The sequence below is a fragment of the Coenobita brevimanus genome, chromosome 45, assembly GCF_032717465.1.
Source record: "Coenobita brevimanus isolate Jiangsu-jjx chromosome 45, ASM3271746v2, whole genome shotgun sequence".
Taxonomy (NCBI): domain Eukaryota; kingdom Metazoa; phylum Arthropoda; class Malacostraca; order Decapoda; family Coenobitidae; genus Coenobita; species Coenobita brevimanus.
The window spans coordinates 29941048-29966579 of NC_136998.1; the positions used below are offsets into that span (position 1 = coordinate 29941048).

General features: G+C 39.5%; 1 protein-coding gene across 1 annotated transcript in view; it reads right to left on the bottom strand.

Moving 5' to 3' along the window:
- Positions 1-23673: 23673 nt before the first annotated feature.
- The window catches only part of ACC (acetyl-CoA carboxylase), a 70584-nt gene continuing 68725 nt past the window's right edge, over positions 23674-25532 (bottom strand). Inside the window, exon 42 of the mRNA XM_080271279.1 lies at positions 23674-24322. Within this exon, the coding sequence (XP_080127405.1) occupies positions 24164-24322 (159 nt within the window). The 3' untranslated portion in view covers positions 23674-24163. The remainder of the gene's footprint in view (positions 24323-25532) is intronic.

Sequence of the window (25532 nt, forward strand, 5' to 3'; positions counted from 1 at the left end):
CTGTTAGTCAAAATAAAAAACTTATCAGATAACATACTTCTCCATTAATCAAAAACGCATGCTATCAATGATCAAGGTTAATTCAACTATCACTAACGTCTGTGTAAATCTAAAAATATTCCTAATGTAAATTGTCTTTCCACTTAGCATAAATATCGTATACTTAGTTGTCTTGAATACAATCCTTAAATATTTGAGAAAAAATCCTTCTCGCTGGAACCTAGCACTTAAAGTTTCCACCTAACAGCAACTTACAGGATTATATACAAACTGTTAAATGAGGAATTACTTTCTGTTAGCATTATACACAAAAGAAAATCACAACTTTATATATTCAGTTTGTAACTGTGTGGAACATGTGCCAGAAGTTCTCAAAAGAATGTTTAAATGTATTTCAATCTCATGGATAATATACACTGAAGTGGTGCAGTAACACTGAAATTCCAGGTGCCTGATGGGTCTGTAGAAGCAGTTTGGTATTTGGTTATACATGAGCAATAATAAATATGCACAAATAACATATCATCACAAGAATACTGGCATAAAAATGTAACAACAAATACCAATATTTTGGGTGGGAATCAACATACAAAAACACCCTCATTAACTGAAAAAAATAAAAAAATAAAGGCACTAAGGCTATTTATCAGTAAGTCCTCTGCGCAATACCTGTTGCTGTGGTGGTCCCAGGTTCACCTTAACTATCCTCGAGAATCACAGTCAATGCTATACAAACCAAATACTGGAATTTAATGAAGGAATATGAGCTTCAAATGGAGGAGTTAAGCTCCATAATTACAACATGGACCATTTTCTACTTAGCAACATCTCATTTAACAAGTTATTCATGTATATAAAATCAATGAAGATGAGCACACACAGATAAGCTACATAACAAGTGACACTGTTTTGCTTCGTCAGGCAGCAAATACTGTATCAACAAAAATACCGAAACTGACCATATATCAGTTCAGAGAAGTGGTCTGGTTACAGTACTGATTATGATGGCTGATACCACAGCAACAACATCCCTTAATTTACTAAACCATAATACAGGGCTGCCCATTTACACTGGGTGTTGTGGGAACGTCTCAGGTCAGCTGGAGTGGGGTATGCCAGTATTCTGACTACTTTCAGTTTAACTAGGCAATAAATTACCATCTTTCCTTTGTAAATGCCGAGTTAAAATGATATTGAAATGCAGTGCTGGTCATGAAGAAATCTTATGGAGAGGATGTTGAGTCACAGTGTTATCTAATTCTGCCGGTGAAACATGGGAAATAAATCTGCACATGGACAAAACTTTAGGTCTCTGCAATTGTTCAATTTGCATAAGGATGGGCTAAAAAAAAAAAAAAAAAAAAAAAGCAATAGGTAAGGTGGTGGATGTTGCAGTGTCTATGTTAAGAGGGTAGGGTGTGGAAACCTTCTGTACTGTTGTTTGCTGAGGATACTGTATTGTTAAGTGAGGACGAATGTGAAATAAATGGCTTGGTGAAAGAGTCTGGGGGTGTATGTAAGAAATGGCATCCAAAAGTGAATGTACATAAAGTTATGGTTTCTACGAAATTAAGTCGCAGCATACCCAGTAAGACTGGTTGGTGAGGAAATGGAGAATGAAAGTGCATCAAAGTACTTGGGTAGGGTGTTGAGTAAGGATGGAAGTTTAGGGGAGGACGTGTTTGAAAGGGTACAGCAGGGTAGAAAAGTTGCTGTAGTAATTAGGAACAGGGAAGTGAGCATGGAGGTAACTGCTACATGACAGATTATGATTTCCTACTCTAATGTGTGGATGTAAAGCTTGGGGACACAAATCAAGAGTGAAAGCAGTAAAAATGAGAGAGAGAGAGAGAGAGAGAGAGAAAAGCATTGTGGTGTTTATGTGGATGACTGAGTGCTGAGAAATACTTTGAGATAGTCTGGCTATGTAGAGAGGATGGAGAATGAGAGACTGACTAGAAGAGTTAGTAAAGGTGGAAGGGGGGAAGACAAGGAGGGGGGGAGCCCAAGGAGGGGGGGAGCCCAAGGAGGGGGGGGGAAGCAAGGAAGAGATGGAAGAATGGTTTGGAGAGATACGAGGAAGGGCAGCCAAATGGCATAGGACGAAGGAACGTGGTGGTGAAATGAGATTAAACCTTATGGGACTGAGGCATCTGGCAAGACAGATAAATAAATGGACAAACAGAGAAAAATTTTTTGCTGACTCAGAATGAGTGAACTTGATGCAATTACTGAATGCAAATGCAAGAGGATATATTTGATAGTAATTTTTTTTGCAAAAAAAAAAAAAAAACTATCACTATAAAGTAAGAAAGGGTATTGGGATGTAGAAAACAAAGTAGGGCAGACACTAGTAATAGTGACTGACCCATTCTGCACATCCATCATCAATATATGCATGATCATCATCATCATCCTGACTTCTTCCCACCTCAGCATGGGACAACGTATGGTCCAGAAAGCAAAGACAGAACATGCAAGAATGGGACATGTTAAATATGGACCACCCTGTATTTTTGAGCACCTGTCTCATATAATGGACTTACTGTATTTGTGATGTAGGTACAGGCATAAGCAAAAGTTTGCCAACAATACACTGCCAGCACTATCTTGTATTTTGTATTATCAATCTTCCCCAAATGACAGAATAACATATCTTCCCATACTATATTTACTGGTGCTTGAAACAGACACCTTCACATGATGTCAGAAAATCACCACAGCCACAAAGAAGACAAGCCACTTTCACTGTACTAACACCAGACATTCTTCAACTGAGAGAAATACTGTACTAACAGTCAAAGGCATCAAATATAATCTGTGAAACCTTTCTATCTTGTAATTCTACACCATTCTATCTCAAAAATTCTAGTATTATACCTAACAATCAGTCATCTTGCAAGGTATCCATGTGTATCTGGATTATCAATCTGTGTGCACCTATTTATCTGTCAACAAGAAATAATACCAAGTTGTTGCAATATTTTGGCAAGTAGACTGATGCTAATCATGCAATGAAAAGGTTGCACGACTTTAAGACTGGAATATTTGGGGAATTTGCTTACTTATGCTCTTGTTACTTTAACCTGGCCCACAATTACCATCTCAGTAATAGTTTAGTAAATAGAATAATGCGTCATGAAGCAGTGCAATGGAAAGGATGTCGATCTGGAGTACAGAGGATGTAGCTAGATCTATCACAGAGCTTAAAAAAAAATAAATAAATAAAGCTAGGCCATTAAGTTGAAAGAACTATGATAACTGAACATACACTAAAATAAATGTTAAAAATATCATTATTATCCTTAGGCCTCAAGAATCACTCAGCCGAACACAACCATTTGGTGTTAGGTGGAATACAGGCAGTTGCTCTCCCACATGACAACATTTGATTACTCCACACCTACCAGCTTGATATTTTATTAGGCCTTCCTACCAGCTTGATATTTTATTAGGCCTTTTGGTTAGTATTTCTGTTTAAGCTACCAGTTTGACAGTGCCTGGGATTGGCTCCGGGCACTGCATCATTGTCACTGTCTTTGTCATTGATTAGCATGTACCATAAAATGAGTACCTACTGTACGTGAAATAAGTAAGCCTTGTATAACACAGTGGTGGAATAATCTGCCACCTGGTCAATGATCTAAATTATGGAGATGATTATCACAATTATCATCATCATCATCAACTGTCATCAGACCAACATCCTTCTCCCACCCATTGATGGGGTAAGGAATTGTCAATAGTTTCCAACGTAGGGAAGCAAATGTTAATATACTCTGTACACATCAAGTTTTAAGTGATAAGGAATGGATGCAGAGCCACAGTACTGCTATCCTTGTCCAACTGAGCTATAGAGATTAGGTTGCTGAAGAACAAAAAACTCAGTCATCAAGGCAGACAAAACAAAAAATGTGCAACTCGTGTTTCACAGAAGCATGGTGGCAGCAGCAGGAGTACAAGTATGAGTGGCTGAAGTTGTAGCTGCAGAGGCATAGCTAAGAATTGAAGATGGGGGTGGCCAAGTCAGCTATGGAGTGATTCAGTGTAGTAGTTCTGGCCAGCCAAAGATATTCCCCTGGAGATTTAAAGTGGCCAGTGACCCCCTGGCCATGCCAAGAACAAAAGCAGCAGCAGGTATCGGTACACCAGCTGCAGCAGAACACCAGTGACAGCTGGAACCCTAGAAGTAATAGCACCACCACCAACAACCCCAGAAGTAGCAGTAGCAGCAGCTGTACCAACCCCATCAGTTGCAGCAGCAGCAGTAGTAGTGGTGGTCCCTGAAAAATGACATGTTTTTAGGAGATATTCTCAGGTCTGTTAATAAATTAACCCTCTGTGGCCCATGAAAAATGACAAGTATTTAAATGCTTTCAGGTCTGTTGATGAATAAACCCTTAGTGTGTGGGGAGTTCAATACAGACCTTAATTAACCCTTACAGTATTGGTGCTGGAGAGGGACGCCGTCTAGTGATAGCACTGACATGGCTTGACAGTGGAGTTGCCTGATTATATAAACGTTCTTCAATACCATCCCTTTCTCACAACAGGAGAATGGTGAACTACAGAATCTCTGGTCTGCATGCCACTGGGTTCATGTTTTGATGAGCCTGGGGTTGTAGCTACTAGTACAGGAAGCCTGAGATGAACTGACTGATTTTATGTCATTTGTCTGGCTCAATTCCCCAGTTATGCAACCATTCCTCAAGTACAGTACTTTCTTATTCTGAGAAAGAGGATGGCAGACTACAGCAGAAGGGCAACTTCATGCCTGCAGTCCCCACAGTTGCCATTTCAGATGAGTGTCCAATGAGGGAGGAAGGAGCACGATACTTGCAATTAGGGAAAAGAGCCTGGAACTATGAGTTAAGAAGAAAGAGGCTGGCAATGAGAAAGGAAGAAGAGGAAGAGATCAGCAGTACATGAGGATGAGGCCAACACCAAGGGAAGAGGAGATCTGTATTCACAAGGATTATAATAGTTATATATAACCACTCCAACATAAAGTCTATTATCTGTACTACAAGGATTATTATGGCTATATCTAACCAGTCCATTCTGATGGTGGTGGGTGGGAATGCCCATCACCAACTCACTTCATCTATCAATGTTTTTGTCTCTACTCCACGCCTGGCATTTCTACAATTTTTCTATCAGTAATCATTACTCTCGTGTCCACTTCAGGTGGCTCTACACTGAATGACAAGCCTGATGGTTTCCTGTAATCTTGTAATTATTACAACACCTGGGTGGCAACCTAAACCAAATAAAGGGGTGAGGTGGAGCCAGCTACGGTGCCCTGTTAACAGAGTGGAGATATGCAAATGCAGCATCCACCCAGGAAACAATCATCCACACTAATCCCCCACCTCACTGTAGTGAGACACTTTCAGCCACATGGGGACATCGGTTCACTACATAGGCTGACCCTGCAGGACAGTTACCTGTGGTTGATGGGTTTGCTTGATCAGAGACTGGGGCAGCACAACAACAACTCAATCTGAAAAGTCTGCCTTAAAAAAAAAAAAAAAAAAAAAAAAAAAAAAAAAAAAAAGGGGGGGGGGTTACGTGAATTATCACAATGCTACTTTGCACCATATCAATCTGATAACATCATACACTATTAGAATAGTCTATATTCCTACTGGCTAAACCACATCATTCTGTACATTATTAATCACTGATAAAGTATGATGTGCCTGTACGAAGAAAACTACGGTACTAAGCCTTTGGAAACAAACTTCATGTACATCTCAAGTTTACACCATGCTCATCCAACTTCCCATATTCACAAGGAGCAGGGGAATATCTTTAACAAGGCTCTTGGATCTGTAGGAACATGCGTCAGAGAAGAAAGGAAACCCCATGTATATTTTCTTCCCTGCCTGTGTACCTGAAGATATGGGCTTGTTTGTAACAAAGTGTTGGGTGATATATCCTTGTCTTAATAACAGGGAGTAAAATCAATCAACCTGACATGTTTTTCCCATCTCACAATAGGCAGCAAGTGTTAAACAAATCACAGTGAAGAAGTGAAGTTTATTTCTATCACTTTTAAAGGCTCCAACATGCTTACATGCTTCTGCCTTGGTCACCTAATGGCAGTTCTCTACCCTGCTCAATCTCTGGCAACCTCCCCATTCAGTCTCCTATCCCTGAGGTCACACTCTATGAATTCTTACCTATTGTGTACTGTTGTTGGTGACATATGTTGAGAAGACAACTCATCCAGTGCTGCTGTTTGAGTTGACCCAGGTTTCAAAGACACTTCCCCCCTCAACCTTCATCATTCTCACTTATTTCTTCAACCTGCCACCAATCCATCTTCCATATTTGGTTTGCTGTCTTGCCATCAATCTTCCAACTTCATCTCCGATGGCTCCATAAGCGTTCTTCACCTCTCAGCATCTCCACTGTCCAAGCATCCACCACTCTGAAAGCAACACTGCAATGAGAATTGGCACAACCAAATACAGTATAAGTAGTGTCAGAATGGAAGCTTAATGTCACATTATGAAAATAAATAACACAATGCAAAAAACTACCTTCTCAATGAACAAGTATATCTGATAATACAGTAAACTCAAAAGACTGCAGCTACCAAAGAAATTAATAAATAACAATAATAACTAGAATGGCACTCAGTAGAGCGCATACCTCCCAGCCAATGCCCTATCTCGCAATGTTAAAGAAAGTGAAAAAAAAATCCTGGATCCGCACCTTTATCCGGATCCGCACCAAAATTAATGGAGTGTATTCTGGGCCAAGGACCATTCTACCACGTTTTGTGGAAATCCATCTAGTACTTTTTTTGTAATCTTGCTCACAAACCAACCAACCAACCAACAAACAGACAGGGGTGAAAACATAACCTCCTTGGCAGAGGTAATAGGAGAGTATGTGGTCAGTGGGGGCACCATCATCCACTCACTCAGTATAATGATACTCTCTTTCAGGGTAACTCTACACCGCGAGACAAGCCAAATGACATCCTGTATACCAGGAAATCATTTAATATGCTGGGTGGTAATCTTATAACCATCCATCCATCCATCATCCAATCCTACATAGTCCCACGAGGAGGGTAGGTGCCCGGGGCTAGGAAAGTTGGTCCTGACAATTAAGATGAGAGTGACCAGCCTCACTTATCCCTAAGTGGCAACCAATACAAATTCCCTATGTATCAACAAGTGGGTTGGTGGAGGGTCAGTGCCCCTCCTTGGAAAACAACTAAAAATACAAACAAAATGCCTCGACCAGAACAGACCAATAGGTGATGACCATGAACCAGACAAAGGAGATGGTGCTGACTGCAACGTGGAATGTAAGGGGTATGAATGATGAGGTGAAAGAGAGAAATTGTCCACGAGCTTGAGGGTGCAAAAGTGGATATATGTGGACTGACTGAGACAGAACGTAGAGATGAAAGAGTTGGAGTATATATGTGGTATATACATGGGAGTAGGTGAGAATGAGAGGGCAAATGAAGATGATGTATTGCTGTGTACAAGAGATGGCAGAAGAACACAGTCACTACATGTTTTAAGATGGGGTTACGTCAGGTCATACCTTATTGCATACTGATTTTATCTTACATAGGGAGATTGAAACACATTATAAAAGGGGGGTTATGTCAACTCAGCTTCCCAAAGTCACCTACCCAAGACTGAAATAAAAATGACAACCCACCTTAACCCCTAAACCGCGGGGTTGTTTTTGCCTGACTTGCGTGTCTCATGGGCATATTCGCGCTCCGACAGACTCTCTAAAAATATTTGCCAAAAATCAGTTATTAGTCCTAGAATATTATAATTACATAGGCGTATGGCACATACCTTCAGCTTTCTACTGGGATGTTTGTTGAGCCTTCATCAAGTACTGTAGAACTTGTGGAGGCCTCTGAAGTTGGGTAACGAAGTCTCCACTTTACACTTCCCGACAACCCATAGCATGATTACCACAGCCTGATATTATCGCTAGAAACACTATTCTATGATTCTCAAATAGTTTGGAATCCATACTCCAAAAAAAGGAAAAACACTGTGAAAGCAATGAAAATTATGAGCACGTATGACCTTCCCACTTGCGATCGTTCGCCGCTGGTGTTCTGTCATTTATTATTCATAAAATCATTCACAGTTTATATTTCTATTACTATATAACACTTATATATATCTACAGTCTTCATCCATAAGTTTCCTTCAGTAATAGTAGTTTATTGTCACTGTAGGCATTCAATTTCTCTTTCAGTAAAATACGTAGCATTCACTTTCTTGTCCTGTATACTAGCATTGAGAGTGAATATGTCACTTTCATTTTCACTTTCGTAACTCATAGTATTCGTACACGCTAGAGTGAAACTTTCACTTTCATTACTCCTAGTATATATACTTGTATTCTTATATTACTACTCATTTACATTTCTATTTACATTATTTACATTTCTATTTTATTTACACTGTGTTAGGCAGTCACTTTCAGTAACTTATAAAACTATTTTCCACTGTTCACTTATATTTACATTCATTGCTTTCACTTGCTGTTTACACATTATTTACATTTCCACTTGCACTGTTTTATTCACCAGATAGAACGTAGTCACAGCGGAATTGGGCAGGCGCAAATCTGACGTGCTCTCACCTTGAAAGACGACAGTAAACTGAATAGTAGTGATGTAAGACTCGCGAGTCAACCGTTCAAATCGAACGATTCCTTTCGCTGAATCGGGTGTATCGAGTCATTGTTTTCATTAACTCGTTCACTTAGTAATAGTTTATATTCTAACATTATATTTCGGTTGAGACTCGAGAGTGGTATGTGCAATGCTCATATCACTGCCTGGTATGAGGACACACCACCACTCATACCACACCATCACTGGCTGTTCACTGACCAAGTGACCAGACCTTCAGCTCGTGGCAGGCTGCGGGTTTCAGCCTCGAGTTATGGACACGAGTGTCACGAGTGACATAACTTTAGAACTCGACTGACTCAGGCCGCTCCGGGCAAATGTGGCGGGGCCCGACCCGGCTCACCACTCACGAGTTTGAAGTACCCGGTCGCGGTATAAGTATTGCTCAGTGTTCACACCACTGCCTGGTATGAACAGTAGTGTGAGCACACATCACCACTCATAGCACAGGACCACTTGCAGGCAGCGTGTTCCAGCCTCGATTATTGAGTGTGAACAAGATTTCGTAGAACTCGAATTACATGACTCAGGCCACCCCGGACAGATGCGGTGGGGCCCGGCCAAGGCCCGGCTCACCGAGTCACTGGTGACTCATGAATTGGGAAGGATTTTAAATAACAGGTCGCTGTGTTTTTCATTTCTGTTTTATTCTAGCAATAAAATAATAAATTATTAAGCAATCTAAATGTTTTTCTTTATCCTACTAATAATTTAAAGCTATTTACATCACCTCAGAATGGCTTAACGTTTTTTAACGTTGTTTTAATGCAATCCTCTCAGTGCCTCACTTGCTGCAGCCAGGCTACTGACTTGGTGAATCGAGTGACTCAAGTACCCGATTCTCTTCGGTGAGTGACTCATAAAAACTCGAGTCACCAAAGTGAATCGAGTTTTCCATCTCTACTGAATAGAGTGTGGTGGCCTGCCCAGGGGAGCTGCCAATGTCAGCGGGGTGACAGCTGCTAATATATATGCTATGAAGTGATTGGCAGGAAATCTAGACAATACATAATAAATTAGGTAGTTCCAGGTGAATGTAAATATCACTTAGGCTTCTCCCTTCCTTTCTTATATATATTTTTCTTACGAGAATAGATTATACGGCATATTTCAAGGGGAAATAAACAGCGAAAATTATCGAACGAGTGCACGTGAGGTGTTGTCAGGTGATAATTAGCCAGTTCCAGGTGTATGGCACTATCACTTACCTTATTTCTTTCTTGTATATATTATTTGGTATAAGAACAGGGCATAGGGCTTATTTCAATGGATGAAATCAGTGGAAAATTCCAGGGAAGATTTACTTAGTGTAGCACAGCCGGGCAGGCAAGAGGAGAGGGTAATGGAGGGGAGGTAGGGAGGGGAGTCAAGAACGAGGAGAAATGGCTAAATTGTCAACAATGGATGGGAGTACAGATGAGATTAGGAGTGCTGACTAGTGTTGGGCATTGGCAGTACTGATAGATGATACAAGCCACCACTTGAAAGCCCGGGCGAATTCAAAATGACACGGAATCACAAAAGTGACGCCCCGCAGTATGATCCCTTGCTCCCAAGCGTAGATTGATAGCAGACACTTCCTGTGTCGGTCCAAGTCATCTCCAAGACCAAACAACCACTATCACACCAATACAGGCGGCATTACTCACGTACAGTAAATCGTTGCAACAACACAACAATCACACTTGTGTAACTTTGGCCTGGTGCTACACAACGTACAGGCCTACTGTAGCACGATGCTTGGCTGAGAGGTGACAATAGCGTGCAGGGGGGGGGATGTGACCATGGAGGTAAAAAAGCTGCTGCATGATGGTACTGTGATACCAACCCTAACGTATGGATGCGAAGCTTGGACCTTGTTGGAAGGACACAAGTCAAGAGTGAGAGCGGTGGATATGAGTTATCTGAGAGCAGCATGTCGAGTTACATGGAGAGACAGACTGACAAATGAGGAAGTGAAGCAGCACTGGTGTGGATGTGGATTTGACTGAAATCGTTTGGAGAAATACACTGAGGTGGTTTGGTTATGTGGGAGGATGGAGAGTGAGAGACTAACGAGGAATGTATGTGAGTGAGGTGGAGGGGGGGTTGACAGAGGGGGACGCTGAGGATGAGATAGGGGGATGGAGTGGAGAGGTATATGGGAAGGGGGTATGAGCTGGGAGGATGGCAGTGAAATGGCTGAAGACTAGGTGACATGGAGGCAATTGGTTTGTGGCCACCCAATACAGGATCGAGGCATCTGGTAATAGATAGATAGATAGAGATAATACAGTAATAATAAAATATTAACACCCTCAACATATTAACCTTTACAAGCAGCCCATCACATACCTTGTCCCAGCCATCTCACTGGAGGATTCCCTGGAGTGGGCACAATGCAGACTAATGCTACAAATTCCCTTAATGGAGTATATCCTCCAGAGCTACTGCAGGAAAACAAAACAGACTCAGTGCAACCTACAAATACACTGCCACTCCACTCTTGGGTTCCTACACCCCCAAAAAGGATAATAATGAGGGACTGATTTTTTTCCTGTATCATTTCCCTCTCTGGCTTATTCAAAACTGCAGCTTAAATTATGGGCATTATCAATTTGTCATTCTGATATGCTTATGTTCGAAAGTGTCCATAATGAAACCGAAAGATTATAGGAAAAATATGTGGTAAGATCTATGTGCAAAAACAGCAACCAGGCAACAGCATTATGAATATCAGTAAAAGGTAATGGAATTTTGTGGCAATAAATTGGGACAAGAGTGACTAACAAAATTTGGGAAAGCATCTATAATAAGCCTTCATGAGATGATCAGCATTCTGTAGAAAATTAGTGGTGCAATTTTCAAAAGAGGTGATCAATTTTAAAAAGTCAATCTCACATTAACCCCCTTTGAGATGGAAGATGAGGTGGAAGGGTCAAGACGCCTGGCTACCACTGTCCGGAACAATATAAGCGCAGACAAACCTTACCCTGTACTCAATACATTCAGTACAGTATTATAATAATACAGTCAAGTCGCCTAAGGCGCGGCTAATTGGTTCTGGACCGAGCCCGTGCCAAACAAATAACTAAACCTATGGGAAAAATGGAATTTGGTTCTGGACGTTTGCCCAAAGTCCCCCTTTTCACCACACTTTTCCCCACTTTACAAATGTACACAATCAAGCAATCAGTCAATGCATGTATTACAAGTAACAATAGGCACAAAAAACGGGAGGGTGATCAGCCTTGTTTCTACTTGGGCAATACCATGTGCTGCAGACTGAGCGAAAAAAAGCTCGGCAAAATAGACACAGATCAGCTGACCAACCAAAACATTCAAGATGGGGGAGGATGCTGGTCAAGCACTGACTGAAGAAGTTTAATTGATAAAGTTTTTATGCTCAAGTGTGAATAAAGCTCCCATTTAACACATTAATATTCAGTCCTACATGCGTGATGATGATGATGGAAGGCAATATACTTCGTCTTAGCTTAGAGATAGGTGTTTCGTCACTAACACATTCATAGCGGCCTTACAAACAAACCTATAAACTAGTCACTAAGCACAAAGAATCTTTAATGTTTCATTACTTAACACAATGAATTTGGTGCAGTTCAACCTCCTCATGGGAGAGAAAAAAAGTCCACACATGGAGTACTTGTAGTACAGCGTCGAAGTGGTCACCATCTTCTTTGTTTACAAACAGGTGAGCGTGTCAACTGAGCTACCTCATTCTTTTGCTCTCTTTGCCCGGCAGGTGGAAAAACTTGCTTGCTGAGCAACGCTGTCTACCAGCAGAGTGCTCTGCAACACTCGGCCAAGTAGACACAAGGCTGGATGATACCTAACCAAACCAAAATACTGCATGATACCTAACCAAACCAAAATACTGCATGATACCTAACCTAACCAAAATACTGGATAATATCTAACCTACCCACAATACAGTACTGGATAATACCTAACCTAACCACAATACTGGATAATACCTAACCTAACCACAATACTGGATAATACCTAACCTAACCACAATACTGGATAATACCTTACCTAACCACAATACTGGATAATACCTAACCTAACCACAATACTAGATAATACCTTACCTAACCACAATACTGGATAATACTTAACCTAACCACAATACTGAATAATACTAATACTGGATAATACCTAACCTAACCACAATACTAGATAATACCTTACCTAACCACAATACTGGATAATACTTAACCTAACCACAATACTGAATAATACCTTACCTAACCACAATACTGAATAATACCTTACCTAACCACAATACTGAATAATACCTTACCTAACCACAATACTGAATAATACCTTACCTAACCACAATACTGAATAATACCTTACCTAACCACAATACTGGATAATACCTAACCTAACCACAATACTGAATAATACCTTACCTAACCACAATACTGGATAATACCTAACCTAACCACAATACTGGATAATACCTAACCTAACCACAATACTGGATAATACCTAACCTAACCACAATACTGGATAATACCTTACCTAACCACAATACTGAATAATACCTAACCTAACCACAATACTGAATAATACCTTACCTAACCACAATACTGAATAATACCTTACCTAACCACAATACTGGATAATACCTAACCTAACCACAATACTAAATAATACCTAATCTAACCACAATACTGAATAATACCTAACCTAACCACAATACTGGATAATACCTTACCTAACCACAATACTGGATAATACTAACCTAACCACAATACTGAATAATACCTAATCTAACCACAATACTGGATAATACCTAACCTAACCACAATACTGGATAATACTAACCTAACCACAATACTGAATAATACCTTACCTAACCACAATACTGGATAATACCTAACCTAACCACAATACTGAATAATACCTTACCTAACCACAATACTGGATAATACCTAACCTAACCACAATACTGAATAATACCTTACCTAACCACAATACTGAATAATACCTAATCTAACCACAATACTGGATAATACCTAACCTAACCACAATACTGGATAATACTAACCTAACCACAATACTGAATAATACCTAATCTAACCACAATACTGGAAAATACCTAACCTAACCACAATACTGGATAATACCTTACCTAACCACAATACTGGATAATACCTAATCTGACCTACAGAGGCAAGCTTGCTTACAATAATTACCTTAAAAATACAGAAAAACATAAAACTGGGAACAAATGCATGGTGAAAAGACTAGCAATGACTACCAGTAAAAAATTAAATAAGTAAATATATAAAGTGTCCATTATTTCCACCATAACCAGGAATAATTTATACAATCAATATAATGCAGACAAATAAGAAACCAAAACAAGCAGAGAGGCCAAATTTCACTAGAATAAATCAGTAACTAAAAATAAACGTCCTTACAATGGGGAGAAGTATCGGAAAGCGAGCTGCCTGTTAAGACTACACATCCAAGGGTCACTGAGCCACCTTCCTGACACTAACCTGACTGGGTTCCTGACAGCATAATTCAGCAACACCACTATGGGGTCAGTCTTTTCACTGAAGGCCAACGACAGCAACCTAAAATAACCGGGTTGGTCTTTTCACCAACAGCCACCGAGCCACCTAACTTAACCTAACCCTCCTTTTCCAGTGGTCTAAGGCGCCTCTCAGTAGCTCTTAGACAAGACTCACCACCACTATGCTATGCATGCACTTCCAACCAATGAATTTATCAGCACTTACACAAGCATATCTAACCACAGATTTCAAACATTAATCATAAAATCCCAACTGAACCCCTTCTAGAGACGCAAAAATAAAATATTTAAATACTGTACATATATAGGCAAATTACAAAAAATATATATTTTACTGAAATAATATTTCAATAACACTAATGCTTCACTAGCATGCCTAACTACATAAAATTAAAATATTTACAGAAATCTCAACCTAGTCCAATTTAACATAATCAAATACAAATAATTGGCTACAATACAGTAATAAAAAGGCATTTTTGGCAAACTACAGAACTTTAATACTGTACTACGGTGTGGTAATTACTGAAATAAGACACACACATTCCAATTAGCATTTAAAGGAACTAGCAAGCTACCTGGTATTAAATTAATCAATTTAAAATATACAGACAAAAATACATACATTTACTAACCTCAGTCCTCCATGCCAGCACCACCATCCCAATCCACCTCTCCCCTTTCCCTCCCATTCCTCCATTCTTTCTTCACATTCAAACAACCCTCAAGCCACCAAAATTTCTGCTATAGAAACAAAATATCTAACACGCACTTAACATTTCAGATTATTTGTGATATTTACAACTTGTCGAACCTTCGGCAACACCAAAATCTTTCCACGGAGCATTTGTCGGGGTTGGGGAGTATACTTGCAATTTCTTTAAAAACTAAAATATTAAACAAATAAAGACAAACGCTTAAAACTAATAAACTAAAATAATAATTCTTTCATAAACTTTTATTCCAAGCTTAAAAGAAAATTACTATTAAAATTCTTGTTTCGTGGTACAAACTATTATATAAGCTGTATGTAAACTGACCAAACGTTTATTCTCTTAAAGAAACATAATATTGATTAAACAATTGGCTAGTATTAAACAAAATTAATTGTAATATTTTTCGAAACACTACGATTGAAGCAATATAAAAAAAATTGAATTCTCAGGTCCAGACCCCTTTTCTCACTTTGATTCTTCAGAAATCGCTCTAAGGCGCATAGCCACAGTACTCAACTCTGTAATTTAGTCCTTTAAGCCTGTGGAGAGGTTATTAACCAAGTTTCATGGGATATCAGGCCATTGCATCATTCACGATATTAATTACCTCTTATAGGTGGTGTTACCCCAAGTACTCATTTTACATAACCCACAAACGGTGGATGGACACGAGGCACGGTGTGCCAGTTGCCCATATCAGGATTTGAACCCTAGCGTTATTGGGCTAACATAGCCAGCAGTGCTATCCACTTGACCACTATGGCCAACAAAGACCTGACCCTACCCATCACTCATCGCCCTCCTCTATACGCAAATACCCACGCCTAACTACTAGCACTTCTTCCTAAACGATATCCATTGTGAATTTCACCCTGGAAAAGGGACTTCTGACATCCTCTTCTACTTTAACCACACATTAATCGCGTCTGACATTTTAAGATGGTCTTCTTGATAGTCTTTGTAGGCTTCCAAGGGACTTCAGACTATCCCTACTTTGCAAACATTTGGCCTGAGTAGGTAGCCTACTGTCTCCATCCCTTATCGTGATGGTCAGAGTTTCTCCCCATTGCCAAACCTGAACTTTCTTAGACTAATATATACCTCTAGTGTTTTCTTTCACTTTTTTTCTACATGGGTCAGCGTGCCTACCGCAGCTGTCCTCTCCTTTTATGTTCATACTATTCACTAGATAATTCACTTTTTGCATAACTTGAATGGGGAAGTATCATTATATTGTGTAAGAATAGATGCCTTGATTACTGTGCTAATTTTGGTGTGAATATTTTCGAGTTATTCACTGTAGCCCTTTACTCTTATGTGAGTTCATGCTTATGTGCTCCTAATTCTGTGGGACTTAAAGTGAAAATTACCCTCTGCAGTCCACCACCCTCCTTTGGTGGGATTGGTGCAGAATATTAACCTATATTCCTTGAGATGGATTGGTAATAGTCTTCAATTAAGTTCTTCATAAGATTTAACTAGTGTTCATCACTCTCATCTTAAATGTCAGGACCAACTGCCTAGTCCCGGGCTCCTACGCTCCTCATGGGGCAACGTAGGATTGGATGATGGATGGATGGGGTAGCACTGTCACTGTAGTTAAAGGATTGACTTCTAAAGCATCTTTGTTCTGCAGGGCAGATGGGAAGGAGGGGCAGCTGGATAGCACTGACGTCACATCACCACCACCTTAGAAATAGGGGGCAACTCAGCTAGATAATAAAATGGTGAATACTCTTAAATGTGTCCTATCAAATTAATCATTTAGACGCCAGTGTTCAAATAACCAGTGATGGGCATAGTGCAGTGTGCTGTACCTCAGCTTGTGTAATATTCTTTAAATCTTGTCATGGTACTAGCTTTTGCTAATGCCAGTTGGTTGAAAAACTTGCCTTAACAGATGCTGGAAAGTCAGAATGCACTAAAGTTTACAGTAGCTTAGGATGTTAAATTTGTACATGCTTCCTTAACATTCCTACATACCTACCTCCTCTACCTACCTATCTCCTACCTATTTATCTGCCTGTTTATTTCTTATGCAAGGTAGAAGGAACCAGAGTACAGTATTGCTGAAATTTAAAACTTGAACTTGCCAAATGGAAATGCCTACAGTTGGTGTACAGTTGGAGCCATATCTCTGGAAATTATTGTTGTCTGTCTGGGAGTTATCGTTCTGTCTCTGGAAATTGTCGTTTTCTCTCTGGAAATTATTATTCTCTGGAAATTATCATTCTCTTTGGAAATTATCGGTCTCTCTGGGAATTATCGGTTTCTCTGGAAATTATCGTTCTCTGGAAATTATCGGTCTCTAGTAATTATCAGTCTCTGGAAATTATCGGTCTCTCTGGAAGTTATCATTGCCTCTCTGGAAATTATCTGTCTGGAAATTATCGGTGCCTCTCTGGAAATTATCGTTCTCCATGGAAATTGTCATTGTCTCTCTGGATATTATCGTTTTCTTCCCTTCCACCCTATGTTTGTCATTCTTAACATTTCTGCATACCGTTAATGAGCTTTGGAGATTTGGAACAGTTTAAATATAGCCATTATTACCCCTTTATGGAAAGATGGAGTGGAGAGGTACATGAGAGGGAGGGTGTGAGCTGGGGGGAGGGCAAGGAAATTGTGGGGGACTGGTCGACTGGTCACACCTTACAGGATTGAGGCTTCTGGTAATAGATATGGACTTAAGATATAGACTTAGAATAGACCTAAGATGGCGGGAATAAATTTAAAGTGACATCATCCCTTCCAACCCCAAACTGGGATGAGTCCCTTCCAATACAGTTGTGGAAAAATTGTGGATGTGATGGAAAATGAGACTGACCAGGAGACTGAGGTGGAGGGATGGAGGAGAAGGGATGAGGTGAAGGGACTGAGATGGGATGAGGTGGAGGGATTGAGGAGATGAGATGAAGTATGAGGTGGAGGGACTGAGGAGAAGGGATGAGATGGAGGGATGGAGGAGAAGGGATGAGTTGGAGGGATGGAGGACATGGCATGAGGTATGAAGTGGAGGGATTGAGGACATGGCATAAGGTATGAAATGGAGGGATTGAGGAGATGGCATGAGGTATGAAGTGGAGGGATGGAGGAGAAAGAATGAGGTGGAAGGACTGCAGAGACAGGCTGAGGTGGAAGGATTGTGTGGAGAAGTATATCATATGATAGGGGATGCTCTGAATTGGAGAGAAGGCAGCCTGATGTAATAAAAGCAGCAGGAAAGATGGGAGAAATAGAAAAAGAAGAGGGCAGACACAGAAAAAGAATGATAAAGATGAAGGAAGGAATAAGTACTACATCAAGTGAGTGGATGATGGTCATCACCACCTACCACCTTGCTGTTTTAAACTGTCTTTTTTATGTGAATCTTGTTGTTTTTACTGGCTTGAGAAATATTTTGAATTTACAGATTTGGTAATGTTAATGGAATGTCATTTAATGCTTTTGTTTACAAGCAAGGCCCATATGTGAAATGCAATATGGAAGTCAGCAGCTTCTTTCTTTTCATGGAGGATGAGAACTTCAATAACCATTGCAAAAATACTCATTTGGGCCATGTCCATGATAGTTCAAGTAATTCTGTCCAAGGTTTATTGTAAACTTCATGTCCTGGTTGAGGTTGTACAGGGTGCATTATCTATGGTGGATAAGGTTCACCAACCTTGACTGTGGCCAGCACAGAAAAACTGGGCCCAGGTCGCAAAAGAAGGGGGAAAAGGTGGCTAGGTACTATACGTGAAACACTGTGTGATCACACAATTTTAGGCCGCCATTCTTTACTGCTGTTGGCTTCTGCCCCATGAGTGGATTGTCCATGTGATATGCACTTAAAACAATGTAAAGAAGTTTAGTTCTCCAAACAGAAGCACTGTACTGATATCTGGGACAATGTGGAAAGGGAAGTGATACATGCAATGGACATCCGTGTTAAAAAACAGATGGGATAAATGTTTATATTAAGACAGGATATCATGAGCTTACCTCAGATCCATCATACTACAAGTAAGTAAATACACAGACACTGAAAAGCAATCGTAGACACACAAAAATCTTTGCTTCCATCTCTAAATTATTGTTGTCAACTGAGACTAGTTTACTCTCTTTTGTAGAGCCAAAGGGGCTATGGGAAGACAGGGGGTGACCCCCCTTTGCAGGGGAGAAGGGGGATGCCTCTAGAGGAGAAAGGGGGCAGGACCCCCTATTAGCAGGGTGGGTGAAAAGGGGGGAGTTCTTCTTAATGAGGTGGAATGGGGGAACACCACCCCTCTCATGTTAAGGGAGAGCACCTTGACTGTTTACTCCCTTCTGCCTGTTTTTTTTTTTTTTTTTTTCAATGCTATATGGATAAATCTGTCTGCTGGGTAATTAGGTAGTGCATACGTGTGGAAAGTTGTGCCTGTGAGGTATAGTCAGGATCCTGGAGGTTTTACTGGTTTGTGAATGGGTGTATGGCTCATTTCATTTAGCATACTGTAGATGAGTTCTTTCACATTTTTTTTCTTAACACTCTCACCCACCTGTGGGTGAGAGAATGTGGCAGGATGATGATGATGATGATGATGATGATGATGATGATGATGATGATGATTGATGATGATGATGATGATGATGATGATGATGATGATTGATGATGATGATGATGACTGACTGATTGAATGATTGACTGACTGACTGATGATGACTGACGACAACAAAGGATAGGATGATGATGATGCCTCACTGGATGCCAACAGCAATGGCACAGACAGTCGTTAATACACATGACAGTGAATGGGATAAGGTTATTTGCTGGTAATGAATGAGGCAATTCCATACGGTTTAATTACATCCAAATTCAGTATACAAATAATGAGTAATGGCAGGGTTACTGTAAAACTGTCTATAATAAATAGGCTTAAGATTTACTTTCTTAACTTTACCTTAATATAAATACAGCCATGCAACAATCTTTGTGCTAATACACCAATGCATTATCTATATGTATCCACAAGAATCTTCTACTCTAACACTATTTATAAAAAATTTATGAAGATATTTTCTATATCAAACACAGTACAAAACACTGTAAAAAACATCCTCAGCGACTTGACAACAGCCTTGTTAATTTTACTGGCAGCACAGTTTCTCTCTGGTCATACATCTAGGTAAGAGCTATATATTTTACTAATGCTGGGTACTGGTTATGTTGTGAGTAGTATGATCATCAACAAATAACTCTGATTTGCAAACATTTTGTTCAAAGCTTTATCAACACTGTCAAATAACCAGCTTCTTTAACTTCATTCACGCATCTATCAACCTATCCTATACGTTATCGTCCCAATTGTAGCACAGGGACTGGGGCCAGGCTACTCAGTCCAGACACTCATGGCCAGAGAATCCAGTCCCTTTCACATTTATGGCATTGTATCAGCAAGAGTCTCAATCAGCCTCAGATTTAAACCGTTCTGGACCACATCCATTTGAAGCACCTTATCCCATTTGGTCACCAAGTGTCCATCTGCTGACTATATGTTATCATCCAACATTAGTAAATGGTTTTCTTTAGTATGGGAGACCATTTGGTTTGTCACTGTAGTCAGCTATGGTTTCACTATATCGAGTGAGGGATGGTGGTGGTCTCCACCAATTAATAACTAATTCTTTCTTGGCAATTCCATTCAGCAAAATACTTTTCATACTAGACAAAAATTCACAGACATATTCTGCTTCCTAAAGCCAAGAAACTTATATGTATTTATCATGATTTGTGGTCCAATGGGTAAGAGAACATGCTACTGACTGATAAATCAAACATCGAAGCCCCTTAAAAGACCACTGCAGGGCATCCACGTGCAAACGACTATATGCACCGACAAAGTTCTCTTAATAGCAGCAGCACTTCGCCCCTTGAAGAGAAGGATGCATGGCATAAAACTGCATTATCAATGTCATTCTCAACCAAATAATATAAAGTAAGCATTGTATGTCTGAGTCTCACCTAGCTGCTTCATTAAAAATTATTTATGTACAAACAAGCTGTTCTTTCACCAAGGTATGGTACCCAATACTTAGAGTTTAGGTCAACTGCTTTCAATTTTTTTGTAGTCAATTTCATTAGCCACATATAAATCTCCTTTACTTTAACAAAACCAAAACCTCTTTAATATCATGAAAAGTACCTCAAAAGTTGTAACATAATTTCACTTTTCCTCTCTTGATATACAATAAACACAATATAAATCCTAATAAAGCATACTACTGGCTGTTTAAAGCTCTACATGCACTTCATTACCTAAATACATACATCTCACTCTACAGCTATTAATACAATACAGTATAGCATACATGTCCTGATAATAATTTAAATAATTCACATCCTCCATACAGCAACAGTAACAGCCAATCCTGTATTATTCCTCTGGGGTGTTGGATATACAAGGCCAAGCTACTGTTGTCCACAACATTTATGTTGCAGGTGGCAGACCTGTCACTGGTAGCAATTTACACAGAAGCACTTACATGACAGTCACCTCTCTGATTCAAAAAACTGAATGTACTGCACAGCTGTCTCCAACAGAGCTGTTTACCACTAGACTACTACAAATCTATCTAGCATACACTTCTACAAAATGTCAGCCAGAAGTCACAGCAACAACTACTGTACTACTAAACTACTATAACAGTACAAACTCTTTAATCCAAAATGCCTGGGTTCAGTGGTTTTACAGAAAGTGAAAATTTTGGAATGTAGAATCATAATGATACCAATAAAAAAATAAGGTAACAAACAGGCTACAGTAATATAAAGTACTTTTAACTGGCATTTATCCTCTGTACTTCTGAGCATATAACAAAGTTCTAATTAACACTGATTGGGTAATGATACATGACATCAACAATCTCCAATCATATAGAAAAATACTTTGGACAGTGGAGGTTTCTGGAAAGTTGATTTTTGGATTTGAGAGGTTGTACATATTTCCAAAATGCTGTAACTCTGGAAAATCATCTGTGGATATCGGTATATTTAAATAAATATGCATTTTTCATTTCTAAGTAATATAGGTTTTTGAATTTCTCAAATATATATTTGCTACATTACAGATTAAGATATTGAATTCTATTATCAAATTTATAATCAAACACTTACACAATAAATCCTCTAAATAAAATACAGTACAGATATTCAATTACTGTACATCTCATTATTCATTTTTGTTTGTAGTGGGTCAGATGTAAATATGTTGGCTTAAAAATATTTAAAAATATACACTATAAAGTTTTGTGGACTTACATAAAAGAGATACCATACAGAAGAGGAGCTCAGTCAGTAACATTCTTTTCATAAGCAGAGCTCTTATTTAGTTAACAAACATCAACTAGGTGCAAAACTTTTGATTTCCCTTACAGGTCATGGTACCTATCAATTCTGCAGCTTTCTCACAAGCCTATTTATTACTATGCTTTGTTAATGACAGTAGAACTCCTTAATAATACTGTACAAGAAAAATATTGAATTTCGGAATGTTATTAATAAGTATGTTTCAGAAAGATCAACAGTGACTAAGCAAAAACATTGGAGAAAAAATAGTTTTTCTTTTTTTCTGGAGGGGGGGGGATAGATCCTTTGTATTACCTAATGTAGCTGAACAGTGAGAAACGTGCAAGGACCACATTGAGTGACGTTTTGGAGAAAATGATGAGGTAGATATATCTGATATGGAAATGTGAGCCAAACACAGTAGGGAGATCATGCTGTACGACATTATAAGGGCCATGATGAAGTGATCGTACATACAGTCTCTCTAGTCTTTCAATACTTCAGGATAAATATGATAATATTCAGTAAATAATGGCCAAAAAATTGAAGTGTTTAATATATTTTAAATATTTATAGTACTGCAAATTAGAACTCCAGTTTATAAACAGGCTCTCATTATTGAAGCTTTCAGGCTCACAGTCACATGACAAGTGTGCTGAGCTACTTATCTATACACTACTTACACCCCTTCACTATAATGACTTTTTTTTTTTTTTTTTGTTTATTCTTGTTACCTCCAGCCAATTTTCTTATACTAAGAGGAATTCTTTTGCAGTGAAGGAGTATGAAACAATCCCCATCAACTCCATTAAGAAATGTCTCCCTGAAACTGAATGAAGTAGTCAGGTGGTAACAAGAATATACCGCATTACAACACACATCATCATAGTGAAAGGGTCAAATACTATGTACACTGTAACTCACTAACTGTATGCAAAATTTGCAGTTCATTTAACATCAGTATAATACTCTGTACACTATCACATAATCTGGTGAAGGACAGTTAGTACCAAACTGCATTATCTAAACCCGATGTGGCCACTAAATGGTTACAGCTGCAAAACACTATCAAGTGCAAAAATATTACTGAACACAAAATATACACATAATCTACCATTCTATATCCCATATTCTTTCCATTCACTACACTCCACCTAGCCTGAATCTTAAATTTACTTGATGAGGTGGAAGTCACGCATCATAAATGAAAACAGTAAAACTTGAGTATAGATTTGTAATATTGACGACATTTTAATAATTCCCATTTTTATTTAATCACTGACCTAAGATTCACTAAAGAACACCAAAATTGTGTACAGTAATTCCTCATTTAACATTTTAGAGGCTTTCCTAAAAACTATCACGTTAAGCAAAGACTGCTTTACGAGCTAGTGATGTTCCAGCAAGTAGGATTTTTTTGTTTTGTTTAATTCTGGCATTTAAAATATATATCCAACACTGCAAGTATCAAAATGTATCTGCTGTTGCAACTGGAGGTACTTAATATTATGTACATACGGATTTTAAAGGCATAATTTATATTTGATATAAATGTTAGAGTTTAACCTTGATCCTTCACTGCACATTCTGACCACTTATTAATGAACAATGGTGCGTCACATTAAAAGTGTTCCTATATTGTTTAATGGCACTGTTGTGAAATATCTAGCATGTGAAGCAAATTAACTGAAGAATTACTGTATTTCCCATTACAGTATTATGCTATGATGTATGACAACTAAGGAACATAACTCTCAAACAAGCTAAGTTAAACAAATTTACCTTATGTAATGGGTGCAGGGTTGTAGTGCATTGGCTGGGTGTCACAGTTAACAATGGTGTTCCTTGTGTGCGTGGCCAGTAGTAAACAACCTCTACTACTGCCACAATAAGGGTCAGTTTGTGGTGTCCTGGGGGTCAGGGGTAGTGATAGGTTCAGCTTGCTGGCTGATAAGGTCCATGTTGTTTAGTGCCTTCAGAGTGTCAGCACGCTGAGATGGAGACATTCGACGAATTATGTGAACAATTGTGTCCATAGCAATCTCGGGGAATTCCTGTGGGAGGGTAAAAGAATGAAGGCAATGGTTTGCCATGTGGGACAAGATGCTGTGTTTATGAAAGTGATGGAACTGTGAGAAAGATGATAAGTAATTAACCATCTGCTTTCATGGCTTCCACCCCTTCATGCAGTCAACCTAAACATCTGTTTATCTTTTATGTGGCATTGTCACCGCATGTGATTAATGCTGGAGGATAATTCAAGACATTTCAAATCAGTTCCATTGTAATGTCGCTGCATGCCAGCCCCTCCAAAATGCATAGCACCATCCCCTCCCCCTCCTGCAACTGTCTCCTTGTTCTCAAGTAACTGTCTGGACCGACTTGGCTGTGCTTTCGTATCATCACAGTGGGTTGTGGGTATTCATCAATGTGTATAATGAAGCAAGTTGCTGCAGGACAATCTCATGAGAGATGCAGCCTCCTGAACTTTCAAAAGGGGGTAGACAGGTAAAGGTCTATCAGCTACACTGATATCAAACTGAGCTGATTAAGCTAGTAAGGACTTTTCTTCTCTCTCATCCTACCCTGTCAGAAAAGACCTAGCATGGCATGCACAACGCTGTTTTGCCACAGCTCACCACTGCATGCTCTCAGTGCCTCCACAGCTGCTTTGACAGTGTGGGAGTTTGTGCACTACTGCTACTTACCTTTCAAGCAGCCCACCAACCCTACACCCAACCCCCATCACATCCATCTGACACTATGGTGTATCCTCAATATTCAGAGGTGATAGAGGTCTGACCTACCACATTTACCTGCAAGGGAGTGGAGTGGGGGGTTCACACCACCTCTCATTTTTCAAGAAGTGCTGCTCCTAATCCAGTCATTAGTAGCATCATTTGAGTGCTTTGCCAATTGCCACATCTGCTGCTGGCAGCTCATCCCAACTACTACTACCACTAATGGCCAATTTTGTACACTTCCTCCTGCAGTTCAGCTTGGATCAAGATTGTGTATGCAATTCCTGACAGTTCCCTCACCCAGCTGTTGTTCCAGTTTAGCAGGCCATTGCCCATGAACCAGATTCTGGTTAAAATCCTCCACTGGAAGAGGTGTGGGGGGGTCTTGCTGCCTTAAAGTTTCAATTCCATGTGCATTTACAAGTGCAGACAGAATTTAGGAAGCTTTGGGGATAGTTTCTATGGCTTTTACAAATACACATACGGTGAAGGGTACACCCTCTTTCTGAGTGATGGCCATATA